This window comes from Entelurus aequoreus, linkage group LG17 (assembly GCF_033978785.1).
Source record: "Entelurus aequoreus isolate RoL-2023_Sb linkage group LG17, RoL_Eaeq_v1.1, whole genome shotgun sequence".
Classification (NCBI taxonomy): Eukaryota; Metazoa; Chordata; class Actinopteri; order Syngnathiformes; family Syngnathidae; genus Entelurus; species Entelurus aequoreus.
This window is the reverse complement of record NC_084747.1, coordinates 15788265-15805764: the sequence shown is the minus strand read 5'-3', so window position 1 is coordinate 15805764 and position 17500 is coordinate 15788265. Positions and strand designations below refer to the sequence as shown.

Sequence of the window (17500 nt, the reverse complement as noted above, 5' to 3'; positions counted from 1 at the left end):
CCTCTTTGGGAAAAACTTTTACCACAAACTGAACAATTAAATGGTTTCTCCCCTGTGTGTGTTCTCATGTGTTGAGCCAAATCTCTGTCTCTATTAAAGCTTTTAGCACAAACTGAGCAGCTGAAATGTTTTTTACCTCTCTTCTTTTTAGCGCGTTCAGAGTGCTTGTTGTCAGTGTGAGTCCTCATATCACCTTCACAGTCTGTATCGCTGCTCAAAGTTACTTCTACCTCGTCTTCAGCCTCACTATCTGATAGTGGAGCCAAGATGTTGTCTGCTTGTGGTTTCTCTTCATCATCTTCAGTTTTAACAGAGACAATAGTCAGTGGCAACTTGGTGAGATCAGCCTCCTGTGGTCCTAGAAGACACTCTCCCTCCTGAGTGATCCAGAGTTCCTCCTCTTCCTTTTTAATGTGGGGTGGCTGTGGAGTCTCTTGCGTCAAAGTGGAGCTCCCCCCTAACTGAGGGGGAAGTTCTTCTGGATGACCAATCAGCTGCTGGATGTCTGTGGGACACAAACAACACAAACACACTTTACACACTTTCTTCTATGAACTGTATTTGTGTGCAGTGTTCCAGGTCGTTAATTTAGCGTCTAAGTGTTTTTCTCCTGTGTGTGTCATTATGTGTTGAGTCAAATTTCTCTTTTTAGGAACACTTAAACCACAAACTCAACAATATAATGTCTTTCTTCTGTGTACGTCAAATGTCTCTTTTTCGTAAAGGTTCAAACACAAAGTGAGCCGCTGAAACATTTTTTACCTCTCCTAATTTTAGAGTGTTTGGTTCCAGTTTGAGTCGTCATATCACTTCCACAGTCTGTATTGTTGTTGGAAGGTTCTTCAACCTCAACATCTGAGAGTGAAGCTAAGAGGTTGTCTACTTGTGGTTTCTCTTCATCCTCTTCAATCTTCACAGAGACAACAGTCAGTGGCAACTTGGTGAGATCAGCCTCCTGTGGTCCTAGAAGACACTCTCCCTCCTGAGTGATCCAGAGTTCCTCCTCTTCCTTTTTAATGTGGGGTGGCTGTGGAGTCTCCTGCTTCAAAGTGGCGTTCACCCCTGACTGACGGGGAAGTTTTTCTGGATGACCAATCATTTGCTGGACGTCTGCAGGACACAAACAACACAAACATACGTTAACTCAGACATGATCCATGAGATGTTTCTCCTTGAGCCCACTTTCCTCTATGTACTGTATGCGTGTATAGTGTTTCATGGCCATTCATTTAGTGCCTTGCCAGAATGATGGATCAATGTTTACATGATTTGGCCTGGACTCGGACAAGTAAAGCTAGAATAACAGAAACTAGAAAACATCGGTTTTGATGTACATTTGGATACTACAAACTAGCAGTGAAGGAAAAATCAATATTGCAATGTATTGTGGTACTTTTTCTAAGGATACAGTGTTGTTGATAGGTTACAAAGTAGGGAGTCCACGGCACCAACAGGTTGTGAGTCTGTGCTCAAAGTATTTTTTAGCACCACCACTACAGTATATCTTTTTTAATTTAAAGGCCTACTGAAATTAATTTTTTTTATTTAAACGGGAATAGCAGATCCATTCTATGTGTCATACTTTATCATTTCGCGATATTGCCATATTTTAGCTGAAAGGATTTAGTAGAGAAAATCGACGATAAAGTTCGCAATTTTTGCTCGCTGATAAAAAAAGCCTTGCCTGTAGCGGAAGTAGCGTGACGTCAGAGGAGGTAATATTCCTCACAATTTTCCTTTGTTTACAATGGAGCGAGAGAGATTCGGAGCGACAAAGCGACGATTACCCCATTAATTTGAGCGAGGATGAAAGATTTGTAGATGAGGAACGTTACAGTGAAGGACTAGAGAGGCAGTGATGGACGTATCTTTTTTCGCTCTGACCGTAACTTAGGTACAAGCTGGCTCATTGGATTCTACACTCTCCTTTTTCTATTGTGGATCACGGATTTGTATTTTAAACCACCTCGGATACTATATCCTCTTGAAAATGAGAGTCGAGCACGCGAAATGGACATTTAAAGTGACTTTTATCTCCACGACAATACATCGGTGACACACATATACACATACTGTACATATACATTCACTGTTCAAACACACATCCTGTACATATACATTCGCTGTACACACATATACACATACTGTACATATACATTCACTGTACAAGCACACATACACATAATGTACATATACAAGTACATATGCACACATACACTCATGCACATAATCACGTTTCATCAAACATATATTAACGTTGTTGCCCTAGGGTAAACTGGGTATAACACATGGCACACTGTCAAAGCTTAACCTATTGTTACTATAACAATCTACTAGGTTAATGTAGGTTGCTTCTCTTTCTTCCCCTCCATTTTTCTGCATTCTTTCGTATCTCAAGTTATCATTACGTATATGTATTGTTGCATTTGAACAATTGTATTGTTGATAATAAAGGTAAAGTACTGGTATTGTTTATTATCAATAGCACTATTTCTATTGGTATTCATATTGCTCCATTTTTAGTGTAATAATGCTCATTGTCATTTCTGTATTTTTTTTAAAATTTTCGCTAACTGCTTATTTGCTATTACTTTTACCATCATATTTGTACATGTCGTATTTGGTGATGTTGCTCTGTTGTTGTTGTTGTTGTGTTTGCTGTTGTTGTTTTTGTCTCTCTGTCTAATCCCCCTCTTGTCCCCACAATTCCCCCCTCTGTCTTCCTTTTTCTCTCTTTCTATCCCCTCCTGCTCCGGCCCGGCTGCACCAAATGATAATATAAATACATTTAATAAAGTCAAAATACAAGTAAGGCAACAAGAGAAGTATCCTACACGTCTCTTTTGTGAAGTAAATCTGAACAGCCGATATGGGCATCTACATCTGCTATATGATTTGCCCGAGAAGCTGGACAGGACATTATGAAAAAAAAAGAAAAAAAAAGTGACTTTTATCTCCACGACAATACATCGGTGACACACTTAACTACTGAGCGAACGTGATAGCATCGTTCTCAAATGAAGATAGAAACAAAAGAAATAAACCCCTGACTGGAAGGATAGACAGAAGATCAACAATACTATTAAACCATGTACATGTAACTACACGGTTAAAAATTCTCATCCTGGTAAGGCTTAACAATGCTGTTGCTAACGACACTAAGGCTAATTTAGCAACTTAGCAACCGGACCTCACAGAACTATGATAAAAACATTAGCGCTCCACCTACGCCAGGCAGCCCTCATCTTCCCATCAACAGCCGTGCTCACCTGCGTTCCAGCGACCGACGGCGCGACGAAGGACTTCATCCGTGGGTTTGGCGGCAAGCATCGGCTAGGCGTCTGCTAAGTAAGTAGTCCTTGTTGTGTTGCTGTAAGTATTGTACTTAGCCGCTAATACACCGATTGATCCCACCTACAACGTTCTTCTTTGCAGCCTCCATTGTTCCTTAAACAAATTGCAAAAGATTCACCAACACAGATGTCCAGAATACTGTGGAATTTTGTCGAAGAAAACAAGAGGTTTTTGTATCGGGTCCGATGGGGTCCAACCACTTCCGTGGATTTTGTGACGTCACGCGCATAAATCATATCCAAAGGAGTTTTTCAACCGGAAGTGTGGCAGGAATTTTGAAAATGTCACTTTATAAGTTAACCCGGCCGTATTGGCATGTGTTGCAATGTTAAGATTTCATCATTGATATATAAACTATCAGACTGCGTGGTCGGTAGTAGTGGCTTTCAGTAGGCCTTTAATTACAGCACAGCCCCTAAAGGTTAAAATACGATCTACACGAATGAGCGCAGCATTGAGCAGTGGTGACGTGGGTTTATTTACTTTGACCTTTGTATCTTTAATTGTCTAAATTAAATCTATGGTGACTCGATAGTTGTTTTCTGTCGCGGCTTAACTAGCATGTTGTGATACTGTTGTTGTGGCATCTGTGCTGAGCGGACTCACAGAGGGTTGAAACAGTGTCTGGTCTGCTGACAACAATGTTTATTTTGATTGGGAGTCGGGTTCAACTAACAACTGTTTTGATCGTTGACTAGTCTTTTGACTAGTGGTATAAAGATTATATAATGGTGAATCGGATTTAAGTAAGTAAGTGAATCTTAATTATAAAGCGCTTCTCACAGGTAAAAATCGCAAGATACTGTACAAAACATATGTGAATTAAAACAAATAATTACATTAAAACCACTGGGGAAACATCATAAAAAGGATTTTAAAAAGTTAAAAAGTCCATTAACTAAAAGATTTTCTGAAAAGCGAAGTCTTTAAATATTTTTTTAAAGAGTCAACATAGTTAAGCTGCTGGTGCAAGTCATTCCAGAGTCTGGGGGCTACTGCCTAGAATGCCAGGTCGCCCTAGGTTTTAAAATGAGTTTCAGGGATCTTTAGGGGACCCTGGCCTGAAGACCTTAAACATCCTCATGTTGCACAATGAAATGTAAGCATAGGATGAAGTGTGCATTCCTGTAACTTTCTCTACTAACAGCTTTTCCATGATTAATATACATAAATTAACATCAATAATAAATGACAGTAAAATAAGCACACGTATGACTGAGGAGTCATAGTGTAACTTTGTGTGGTGTTTGAGTTGTCCGACTTTTTGTGTGGCCATAAACGCACCAGTGGTTTAGTGCTATGCATGTTGGTGACAGATGACAAGTTGGTTTTGGCCTGGTTTGTACGGCAGAAAATGACTACTTTTTCGAGATAGAAGTGTTTTACTCATGTTTTTGGTGTGGTTATGGCCGAATATAAACAGTTTTGCTCAATAAAGTGATCGATATAATTCCTGGCATCGAAGCATCTCGATAGACGTTACAATAATTGAACGGTGTTCAATTGAACGGTGTTGACGAACACCGTTAGGGCCGCTTGTTGTCACTGTCACTCAAAGTTATATTGCAAAATTACACAGAATAAATGTGTTTATTTTGTTTAGAATTCAGATGGGATTTGATTTGGTGCGCGGCATATATTCGCTGTGCGCAGAGGACGCTTGAGCAGTGCGCAATTGCGCAGGCGCGCACCTTAGAGGGAACGTTGCTTGGCAGTCCATGTCTTGTTGGAAACACGCCATTCCTCATCAACTTTTCTCTTTTTAGCGTCTCGGGTGTAAACCGTGCATCACTTGTCGCTGTGCACCTTCACTCACAGGTTACACACGGACATACGGCCATGAATAACACTTTTCAAAATAAAAGCAGCACAGTTCTATTGTGCACACGACATAGATGTTTTTTCAACTTTATTTTGTAATTTGTGATTGCAGCTGTTCACATTCACTCACAATCACGCACGCGCATACGTCCACACGGAAGTAATACAAATAACACTTTTCAAAACAAAAGCAGCACTGTTGTATTGCACACTCGACATAGATACTTTTTAAAATTTATTTTGTAATTTATGATTGGCCTCACGCGGGCCGGATGTGGCCCGTGGGCCGCAGAATGCCCAGGTCTGCTATACAGTATTATACGAGTCTAAATTTAGTCTAGCTTTCCAACCCAATTTTTATGTAGGATATAGGCATGTATATATAGCCTAATCATATTGTTTCTTGAATTTAAAAATAGTTGACCGTTTTTTTCCCCCCTTCTCTGGGATTATATTCCCAGTTTTGATCTCGGACGTCTGGTCACTTATAGCATATAAGAATATTCTATTACTGTTAAGCAAACTATGAATAATAAAACATGTGTCCTTTATCATAGCTACACTATGACAAAAAAAGTGCGTGAAAATCAGTGGTATTCAGTGAGGTAAGATGAATTACAAGCGCTGACAGGTCATTGCTCCTGCCAAATGAATTGCACTGAGTGGAGCGGATCACCACTCCAAGATGGCGGCCCCGCATCTCGTCGGCGCCAGTAGGCAGTAGCGCTCGATGCTGCGTCTACTAAGAAGGTCTATGAATGAGACTATAGACAATCGCCTGCAACCCGGAGGTACCCGGATGTCACGTGATTGCATCCTAGCTTTAGGGCCCTAAAATGACAGATTTCTGACGGCTACCAAAGCCGCAGTGTAGCGCCGCCTGTGCATGTGGTTTTACGCTTCCCCAAAATCTCTTCTTTCAAATATTTACTTTATTTACACAAGCGATTGGTTTTCTTATATAGTTTCTTCATTCGGCTTTTGCTTTCTTTCATCTCCTCTGATGTGAACTCCACTGCCTTCTTCAAGCTAACAATCATGGCGGCTCTTTCTTTACATTCTTCAACAAAGTCGGTTAATTTGTCAGCAATGCTTTTTTCAGGACTTATGATAGTTTTAAAATGAACAAACTTCAACTGACTCACCTTCATCTGTCCACTTTTTCTCCGTTGGTGATTCTTTTTCATGTTCTCTTTTAGCGGACGTCGCCATCTTAGCATAGCAGTAGTCGTCCATCTTCTATCACGTCTTCAATCTTCACTTCAGCTAACACTCCATTGCTGGGCTTTAGAATCGTTGAGGGATTTGTTGCTGAATTTTATATTAATTTATATAGTTGTATCATCGTATATATTAAACCTCTCCGCGAAGCAGCAACCCCTCAGTCCGCCATCTTGGTCTTTTCGCTTTGTCACTGCTTGGTCGGTTTGCGCATGCGCCAAAAGACAGCAACTTCCTTTCCCTACTTGACGGCAGTTTTTTTTTCAAAATAAAGCATTTTTACTATAAATCTGACATTTTCAGGAGCTGGTGCTCAAGCAGGAAATATTGTCAAACATCGCGAAAAATATTCATAAAATAATCGTCAGACTATAATTATTATAAGGAAAATACAATAATATAGTTTCAAAGTATATTGTTATTTTAGGTAACAAGCTTTACAAGATTTCACAATGAATAAACAATAAAAGCACTATGAGTGTACATATCCACTATGCCCAATCTCCCTATAGTAAAAAATAATTTTACAAAAATCCTCGGATCGCCTTCAAAATCTAATCACTTCTTCCTGTATTATGCTGATAGTATATATTTGTACCAGTGGTTCTTAACCTTGTTGGAGGTACCGAACCCCACCAGTTTCATATGCACATTAACCGAACCCTCCTTTTTTTTCCAAATTCAAGACAAAGTTATTATATGTTTTTGGTAACACTTTAGTATAGGGAACATATTCTAAGTAACAAAGACTTAATTTAGAGTTATTTGGTTAGGGTTTGGGTTAGGGTTAGAGCAGTGGTTCTTAACCTGGGTTCGATCGAACCCCAGGGGTTCGGTGAGTCGGCCTCAGGGGTTCGGCGGAGGTCAAGACACACCCGACTCATCGTGTAAATACAAACTTCTCCCTATTGGCGTATTACGGATATGGTAACAGCTGACTAATTTGCAGGTGTGTAATTTGTTGTGAGTTTATGCACTGTGTTGGTTTTGTTGTTTGAACAAGGTGATGTTCATGCATGGTTCATTTTGTGCACCAGTAAAAAAAAATGGTAACATTTTAGTATGGGGAACATATTCACCATTAATTAGTTGCTTATTAACATGCAAATTAGTAACATATTGGCTCTTAACTAGTCATTATTAAGTACTTATTAATGCCTTATTCGGCATGGCCTTATTATAACCCTAACCCTCTAACCCTGGCCCTAACCCTCTAACCCTAACCAAATAACTCTAAATTAAGTCTTTATTACTTAGAATATGTTCCCCTAGTGTCCAAATAACTCTAAATTAAGTCTTTGTTACTTAGAATATGTTCCCTATACTAAAGTGTTACCAAAAACATAACTTTGTCTCGAATTTGAAAAAAAAATATATATTTTTTTTTCACTAAAGAAGGGTTCGGTAAATGCACATATGAAACTGCTGGGGTTCGGTACCTCCAACAAGGTTAAGAACCACTGGGTTAGAGGGTTAGGGCCAGGGTTAGAGGGTTAGGGTTATAATAAGGCCATGCCAAATAAGGCATTAATAAGTACTTAATAATGACTAGTTAAGAGCCAATATGTTACTAATTTGCATGTTAATAAGCAACTAATTAATGGTGAATATGTTCCCCATACTAAAGTGTTACCATGTTTTTTTTTTACTGGTGCACAAAATGAACCGTGCATGAACATCACCTTGTTCAAACAACAAAACCAACACAGTGCATAAACTCACAACCAATTACACACCTGCAAATCAGTGTGACTTCTGCTGTTGCCGTATCCGTAATACGCAGATAGGAAGTTTTTATTTACACGATGAGTCGGGTGTGTTTTGACCTCCGCCGAACCCCTGAGCCCGACTCACTGAACCCCTAGGGTTCCATTGAACCCAGGTTAAGAACCACTGATTTGTACCATGAATTGATTAACGTGGACCCCGACTTAAACAAGTTGAAAAACGTATTCGGTTGTTACCATTTAGTGGTCAATTGTACGGAATATGTACTGTACTGTGCAATCTACTAGTGAAAGTCTCAATCAATCAATAATCTGATTTATGACTTTCCCGAAAGTCTCATCAAAATCCGTCCAAAACGTTTTGATGCTAACTAACAGACATATAAACCACATTGAGTATAAGCTCCTGGTAAAGGTAATCAATGAATAACCGGCAAATAAATACAAGTGTAACCCGATTGGTCCTGCAAATGCTGCATCCTGCCCTGGGCTCAAACTAAAAGGCCTACTGAAATGATTTTTTTTAATTTAAACGGGGATAGCAGATCCATTCTATGTGTCATACTTGATCATTTCGCGATATTGCCATATTTTTGCTGAAAGGATTTAGTAGAGAACAACGACGATAAAGATCGCAACTTTTGGTCGCTGATAAAAAAATCCTTGCCTGTACCGGAAGTAGCGTGACGTCGCAGGTTGAAGGGCTCCTCACATTTCCCCATTGTCGGACCGAGAAAGCGACGATTACCCCATTAATTTGAGCGAGGATGAAAGATTTGTGGATGAGGAACGTGAGAGTGAAGAACTAGAGTGCAGTGCAGGACGTATCTTTTTTCGCTCTGACCGTAACTTAGGTACAAGCTGGCTCATTGGATTCCACACTTTCTCCTTTTTCTATTGTGGATCACGGATTTGTATTTTAAACCACCTCGGATACTATATCCTCTTGAAAATGAGAGTCGAGAACGCGAAATGGACATTCACAGTGACTTTTATCTCCACGACAATACATCGGTGAAGCACTTTAGCTACGGAGCTAACGTGATAGCATCGGGCTTAACTGCAGATAAAAACAAAAGAAATAAACCCCTGACTGGAAGGATAGACAGAAAATTAAACAACATTATTAAACCATGGACATGTAACTACACGGTTAATGCTTTCCAGCCTGGCGAAGCTTAACAATGCTGTTGCTAACGACAACATTGAAGCTAACTTAGCTACGGGACCTCACAGAGCTATGCTAAAAACATTAGCTATCCACTTACGCCAGCCAGCCCTCATCTGCTCATCAACACCCGTGCTCACCTGCGTTCCAGCGATCGACAGAGCGACGAAGGACTTCACCCGATCATCGATGCGGTCGGCGGCTAGCGCGTCTGCTATCCAAGTCATCATACATAGACGTTTTCAACCGAAAGTTTCGTGGGAAATTTAAAATTGCACTTTATAAGTTAACCCGGCCGTATTGGCATGTGTTGCAATGTTAAGATTTCATCATTGATATATAAACTATCAGACTGCGTGGTCGGTAGTAGTGGCTTTCAGTAGGCCTCTAAGTCCTCTGAATGAGAAAGCTAGGCATCGAGCTAAAATCGCAAGCTGTCAAATAAATTGTCCGGGATCAGTGTATTTCAGGTCATTAGACTCTGGAGGCATCAGACAGGTACCAACAGGCCAAGGGGTGGGTGGCTTTTGCGGTTGCAGAGAGAAAAACTGTGAACAGGAAGGAGTTTGGAAAAGGCATAGAGAAGGACTTCAAAAAGATTCTAGACCACCATTCACCATCTCAGGAAGGTGAAAAACTGCACTGTCAACAGTGTATGGTGGGGATGGTGTTGTCAACTTGGGATGTTGTGAATCGGTGGAAGGAATAGATCGAATACCTCTATCCCACCTTCATGTCTTCCTATGAGGAAGCAGTGCCTGGTGACTCTGTGGTGGGCTCTCTTATTGAGGTAGTTCAGAAGCTATACTCGGTGAAAGGTCCTCGGGGGTGGATACAATCTGGCCAAATGCTGAGGCTCTGAATGTGTGTGCCTCTGGATTGGCAGTGAAGGTTCATCTTTTTAAGAAGAGAAACTGGAGGGTTGGTTCCAACTGTTGTGGGATCAAACTCCTCAGCCTTCTTGGTAAGATCTATTCAGATGTATTGGAGAAGAGTCTACGACGGAGAGTCGAACCTCATCTTCACGATCAGCTGTGTGGTTTCCGTCCTGGTCGTGGAACTGTGGACCAGATCTATAATCTAGGCAGGGTTCTTGAAGACCCATGGGGGTTTGCCCAACCAGTTTATATCATTTGTGGACTTGGAAAAGGCATTCGATTGTGTTCCTTGGGAAGTCCTGTGGGAAATATTGGGTATCGGACCATCAGACTGTGGCGGTTCGCCCCCTGTATGATTGGTGTCAGACCCCTTTCCAGTGAGAGTTAAACTCTGCCACGGTTTCCTTTTGTCACAGATTTTGTTCATAACTTTTATGGACAGAATTTTTAGGTGCAACCAAGGTGTTGAGGGGATCGACTTTGGTGGCTGCAAGATCAGGTCCTGCTGGCTTCATCTGGTCATAAGCTTCCAGTGTAAATCGACTGGCATGAGATTTAGCACCTCCAAGAACGAGTCCATGGTTCTCACACGGAAAAAGGATGAAGCGCCATCTCTTAGTTGGTGATGAAATCCTTCCCCAAGTGGTGGAGTTCAAGTACCTCGGGGTCTTGTTCACCAGTAAGAGAAGAGTGGATCGTGAGGGATGGCGTCGGCAGGGATGACTCTGCATCGGTGTGGCAAGTAGAAGGAGCTGAGCCAAAAACAAAGCTCTTATTTTACCGGTCGATCTGCGTTCTTACCCTCACCTATGGTCTGTGAGCTTTGTGTTATGACCGAAACGACAAAATCACACGGGTACCATCGGCCAAAATGAGTTTCCTCTGGCTCTACCTTATAGATAGGGTGAGAAGCTCTGCCATTCGGAAGGAGCTCAGAGTAACGTCACTGCTCCTCCACATCGAGAGGAGCCAAGTGAGGTGGCCCGAGCATCTGGCCAGGATGGGCACGTATGGGCTAGTATGAATCCATGGGGAAGACCCAGGACACTTGGAGAAACTATGTCGCCCAACTGGCCTGAGAATGTCTCGGGATCCCCTGGAAGGGGCTAGACCAAGTAGCTGAGGGTGAAGGACATCTGCGCTTCTCTGCTTTGGCTGCTGCCCCCGCAACCCGACTTGATGGATGAATTATATTTAACATTTAATGTAGATTTCAAAAAGCTAAATGTGACCTAAATATTCAGAGTGTCTCATCTTAATTCTGCACCCTATGGAGGAATGCTTAATCTGATGCATGTAGAAAAAAATAGTGAGAAATATTATAAACACATTACTGTCTGGGCAACTAGGATACTAAATTGTGCACATTGAACCTACAGGCTGTAATCTCAGAGTGATAAATATGAACACTCTTAAACTTCATATTTTTTTCAAGAACAAAGTGATACAAAACATAATACACACACAAAAAACAATACAGCAACAACACAGTCTTTCAAAACGTTAAAGGCCTACTGAAACGAAATTTTCTTATTTAAACGGGGATAGCAGATCCATTCTGTGTCATACTTTATCATTTCGCAATATTGCCATATTTTTGCTGAAAGGATTTAGTAGAGAACAACGACGATAAAGTTCGCAACTTTTGGTCGCTTATAAAAAAAAGCCTTGCCTGTACCGGAAGTAGCGTGACGTCACAGGAGGAAGGACTCCTCACATATTCCCATTGTTTACAATATTCCTCACAATTTTCCTTTGTTTACAATGCAGCGAGAGCGATTCGGACCGAGAAAGCGACGATTACCCCATTAATTTGAGCCAGGATGAAAGATTCGTGGATGAGGCACGTGAGAGTGAAGGACTAGAGTGCAGTGCAGGACGTATCTTTTTTCGCTCTGACCGTAACTTAGGTACAAGCTGGCTCATTGGATTCCACACTTTCTCCTTTTTCTATTGTGGATCACGGATTTGTATTTTAAACCACCTCGGATACTATATCCTCTTGAAAATGAGAGTCGAGAACGCAAAATTGACATTCACAGTGACTTTTATCTCCACAATACATCGGCGAAGCACTTTAGCTAAGGGGCTAACGTGATAGCATTGTGCTTAAATGCAGATAGAAACAAAAGAAATAAGCCCCTGACTGGAAGGATAGACAGAAGATCAACAATACTACCAAACTCTGGACCTGTAACCACACGGTTAATGCTGTACCGCCTGGCAAAGCCTGGCAATGCTGTTGCTAATGACGCCATTGAAGCTAACTTAGCTACGGGACCTCGTCAGAGCTATGCTAAAAACATTAGCTCTCCACCTACGCCATCCCTCATCTGCTCATCAACACCCGTGCTCACCTGCGTTCCAGCGATCGACGGCGCGACGAAGGACTTCACCCGATCATCGATGCGGTCGGCGGCTAGCGTCGGATAGCGCGTCTGCTATCCAAGTCAAAGTCCTCCTGGTTGTGTTGCTGCAGCCAGCCGCTAATACACCGATCCCACCTACAGCTTTCTTCTTTGCAGTCTTCATTGCTCATTAAACAAATTGCAAAAGATTCACCAACACAGATGTCCAGAATACTGTGGAATTTTGCGATGAAAACAGAGCTGTTTGTATTGGGATACAATGTGTCCGAATACTTTCGCTTCAACCATTGACGTCACGCGCAAACGTCATCATACATAGACATTTTCAACCGGAAGTTTCGCGGGAAATTTAAAATTACACTTTATAAGTTAACCCGGCCGTATTGGCATGTGTTGCAATGTTAAGATTTCATCATTGATATATAAACTATCAGACTGCGTGGTCGGTAGTAGTGGCTTTCAGTAGGCCTTTAATGCGATCATTAAAATAAAAAACAATCTTCTGTAAATTTTCATTAAAATGTGGTCATAACAAAAATATCTTCAGTATTTGCCAGACTCATTACTATTTAGACAACAAATCAAGATATTAAAACACAACTGCTATACAGTAAAGGTAAATATGAAGATCCATACCCGTGTTTACATACCACAGGAAGTGAACCCATGTGACGTCACATAAACCAAAATAATTTCGTAAAATGGAATAAAATAAAAATTTCCACACGTATACATCAAACATGTGGCTTTTCAGAAGCCAGAAGAATATTTAATGTTTCTTCTGCGAAGGAAATAACATCGTTAAAGATTTCAGTGTGTGCTTGAGGTCTCGAACATATTGTGGTGTATTGCTAGCAAGAAGTCAAATTGAAGCAGAGTGAAAATGTCGCATACATGCACTTGTTCTCGCCTGTGGAAATGGTTCCAATGGGAATTTTTGGGAAAAAGTTATTTTAAACATCCTAATATATTTCATCAATATTGAACCCATACAAATGATGCGCTTACATTAGGGCTGCAACAACTAATCGATTAAATAGATTAAAATCGATTATAAAAATAGTTGCCGATTAATTTAGTCATCGATTCGTTAGATCTATGTCATGCGCATGCGCAGAGGCTTTTTTTTTTTTTTTTTTTTTATTATTATTATTTTTTTAATAAACCTTTATTTATAAACTGCAACATTTACAAACAGCTGAGAAACAATATTTAAAATAAGTATAGTGCCAGTATGCTGTTTTTTTCCAATAAAATACTGGAAAGGATAGAAATGTAGTTTGTCTCTTTTATCCGATTATTAATCGAAGTAATAATCGACAGATTAATCGATTATCAAATTAATCGTTAGTTGCAGCTCTAGCTTCCATACGTTTGTGCTACTACTCTTTGCGAGTTAGAAAGGACGTGTGGTCATTTTGTTTTGAAAAGTATTTCTTCTTAAGAGTGTATAGATCCACTCCATCACATTCAGATATTTTTTTGATGATATCTTGTTTATACATTTTCCCCCTTTCCTTTAAAATACACACACACCTTCTCTGCTAAAAGGTAAAAAAAAACAATAAATATAAATAATTTTTGCTCGCCATCTTGGTTACGCAGTTTCAAACTGAACAATTGTGAGATTATTCTCCTTTGTGTGTTTTTATGTGTCTTTCTGCATCTACATTGTGATAGAATCCTTTATTGCAGACTGAACAACTAAATGTTTTATCTCCTGTGTGTGTTTTCATGTGTTGAGTCAAATTGCTCTTAAGAGAAAAGTCTTTACCACAAACTGAACAATTAAATGTTTTTTCTCCCGTGTGTGTTCTTACGTGTCGAGTCAAATTGCCTTTTAGAAAAAAGCTTTTACCACAAACGGAACAGTTAAATGTTTTTTCTCCTGTGTGTGTTCTTACGTGTCGAGTCAAATTGCCTTTTAGAAAAAAGCTTTTCCCACAAACGGAACAGTTAAATGTTTTTTCTCCTGTGTGTGAGCTCATGTGTTGAGTCAAATTGCCTTTTTGAGAAAAGCTTTTACTGCAAACTGAACAACTATACGGTTTTTCTCCTGTGTGTATTCTCATGTGTAGCGTCAAATTGATTTTATGATAAAAGCTTTTACCACAAACTAAACAATTAACTGTTTTTACTCCCGTGTGTGTTCTCAAGTGTATAGTCAATTTGCCTTGTTGAAAATAGCTTTTGCTGCAAACTGAACAACTATATGGTTTTTCTCCTGTGTGCGTTCGTACATGATTAGTCCAATTGTCTTTTCGAAAAAAGCCTTTACCGCAAACTGAACAGTTGAATGCTTTTTCTCCTGTGTGTGTTCTCATGTGTTGATTCAAATTGCTTTTTTGAGAAAAGCTTTTTCCACAAACCGAACAATCAAATGGTTTTTCTCCGGTGTGTGTTCTCATGTGTTGAGTCAAATCTCTCTCTCGAGTAAAGCTTTTAGCACAAATTGAGCAGCTATATATTTTTTTACCTCTCTTCTTTTTACAGCGTTTAGAGTGTTTGTTGTCAGTGTGAGTCCTCATATCACCTTCACAGTCTGTATCGCTGCTCATAGTTACTTCAACCTCGTCTTCAGCCTCACTATCTGAGAGTGGAGCTAGGAGGTTGTCTACTTGTGGTTTCTCTTCACCATCTTCAGTCTTCACAGAGACAACAGTCAGTGGCAACTTGGTGAGATCAGCCTCCTGTGGTCCTAGAAGACACTCTCCCTCCTGAGTGATCCAGAGTTCCTCCTCTTCCTTTTTAATGTGGGGTGGCTGTGGAGTCTCCTGCTTCAAAGTGGACCTCCCTCCTGCCGACTGATGGTGAAGTTCTTCTGGATGACCAATCAGCTGCTGGATGTCTGCAGGACACAAATAACACACACACTTTACACACTTATCTCTATGTTCGGTATTTGTGTGCAGCGTTTCATGACAATTCATTTAGTGCCTAAACGTTTTTCCTCCTGTGTGTGTCGTTATTGAGTTCAATTTCTGTTTGAGGAAAATGTTGACCACAAACTGAACAGACAATTAGACCAAAGTGTTTGTTGTTGGTTTGAGTCATAAAATCACCTTCACAGTCAGTATTTCCGCTCAAAGGTTCATCAACTTGGTCTTCATTCTCACTATCTGATAGTGGAGCTAAGAGGTTGTCTGCTTGTGGTTTCTCTTCATCATCTTCAGTCTTCACAGAGACAACAGTCAGTGGTAACTTGGTGAGATCAGCCTCTTGTGGTCCTAGAAGACACTCTCCCTCCTGAGTGATCCAGAGTTCCTCCTCTTCCTTTTTAATGCAGGGTGGTTGTGGAGTCTCCTGCTTCAAAGTGGAGCTCCCTCCTGACTGACGGGGAAGTTCTTCTGGATGTCCAATCATTTGCTGGACGTCTGCAGGACACAAACACACTTTATACTTTATACATACTACAATCTCGCAGTGGAAAATAATACTTATATGGCAATATATTGCAATCATTTTTTTTAACAACATAGCAATATTGATAGATATTAAAGTAATGAGGAGTTTGAGCATAAAGTATTTTTCATCACCGCCACATGCTTTTTTTCCCCCACATTCAAATTATGGCACACACCTTAGACCAGGGATGTCAAAGTCAAATACATCAGAGGGCCAAAAAACAAATTTGCTACAAGGTTCAATGTTTCTTAAAACATATTAAAATGATTGCACATAACCTATTGAACCTAACACAGTGTACTGTATTTTATTTCATGATTTAATGAATAATCCAACATTTTTGTATGGCTCTGTCGCTAATTTCAAGTGAAAACATTTTTCAACAGGCTCACAGACAAAAACAAACTTCCTTCCAATAAAAATCACATGTCCTGTACATTAAAGGCCTACTGAAAGCCACTACTACAGACCACGCAGTCTGATAGTTTATATATCAATGATGAAATCTTAACATTGCAACACATGCCAATACGGCCGGGTTAAGTTATAAAGTGCAATTTTAAATTTCCCGGCAAACTTCCGGCTGAAAACGTTTCGATATGATGACGTTTGCGCGTGACGTCAACGGTTGAAGCGGAAGTATTTGGAGCCCATTGAATCCAATACAAAAAGCCCTGTTTTCATCTCAAAATTCCACAGTATTCTGGACATCTGTGTTGGTGAATCTTTTGCAATTTGTTTAATGAACAATGGAGACTGCAAAGAAGAAAGTTGTAGGTGGGATCGGTGTATTAGCGGCGGACTACAGCAACACAACCAGGAAGACTTTGAGATGGATAGCAGACGCGCTAGCCGCCGACCTCACCTTGACTTCCTCCGTCTCCGGGCCGCCGACCGCATCTATGATCGGGTGAAGTCCTTCGTTGCTCCGTCGATCGCTGGAACGCAGGTGAGCACGGGTGCAGATGAGGGCTGGCGTAGGTGGATAGCTAATGTTTTTAGCATAGCTCTGTGAGGTCCCGTTGCTAAGTTAGCTTCAATGGCGTCGTTAGCAACAGCATTGTTAAGCTTCGCCAGGCTGGAAAGCATTAACCGTGTATTTACATGTCCATGGTTTAATAGTATTGTTGATCTTCTGTCTATCCTTCCAGTCAGGGATTTATTTCTTTTGTTTCTATCTGCATTTAAGCACGATGTTATCACATTAGCTCCGTAGCTAAAGTGCTTCGCCGATGTATTGTCGTGGAGATAAAAGTCACTGTGAATGTCCATTTCGCGTTCTCTACTCTCATTTTCAAGAAGATATAGTATCCGAGGTGGTTTAAAATACAAATCCGTGATCCACAATAGAAAAAGGAGAGAGTGTGGAATCCAATGAGCCAGCTTGTACCTAAGTTACGGTCAGAGCGGAAAAAGATACGTCCTGCACTGCACTCTAGTTCTTCACTCTCACGTTCCTCATCCACGAATCTTTCATCCTCGCTCAAATTAATGGGGTAATCGTCGCTTTCTCGGTCCGAATCGCTCTCGCTGCTGGTGTAAACAATGGGGAAATGT

At 40.6% G+C, this 17500-nt stretch overlaps 2 protein-coding genes across 4 annotated transcripts in view; both read right to left on the bottom strand.

The window, feature by feature from the left end:
* The window catches only part of LOC133632487 (gastrula zinc finger protein XlCGF57.1-like), a 7966-nt gene extending 1365 nt beyond the window's left edge, over nucleotides 1-6601 (bottom strand). Inside the window, exons 1-3 of the mRNA XM_062024933.1 lie at nucleotides 6321-6601; nucleotides 763-1110; nucleotides 1-505 (exon numbers count right to left, since the gene is read on the bottom strand). The exon at nucleotides 1-505 is cut by the window's left edge and continues 1365 nt beyond it. Coding sequence (XP_061880917.1) covers nucleotides 1-505; nucleotides 763-1110; nucleotides 6321-6411 — 944 coding nt within the window. The 5' untranslated portion in view covers nucleotides 6412-6601. The remainder of the gene's footprint in view (nucleotides 506-762; nucleotides 1111-6320) is intronic.
* A 6380-nt stretch (nucleotides 6602-12981) lies between these two features.
* Nucleotides 12982-17500, bottom strand: part of LOC133632477 (gastrula zinc finger protein XlCGF57.1-like) — a 33681-nt gene continuing 29162 nt past the window's right edge. For all 3 annotated transcript variants that reach the window (XM_062024911.1, XM_062024912.1, XM_062024913.1), the window contains exons 2-3: nucleotides 15601-15912; nucleotides 12982-15386 (exon numbers count right to left, since the gene is read on the bottom strand). In XM_062024911.1, the coding sequence (XP_061880895.1) occupies nucleotides 14167-15386; nucleotides 15601-15912 (1532 nt within the window). In that variant the 3' untranslated portion in view covers nucleotides 12982-14166. The remainder of the gene's footprint in view (nucleotides 15387-15600; nucleotides 15913-17500) is intronic.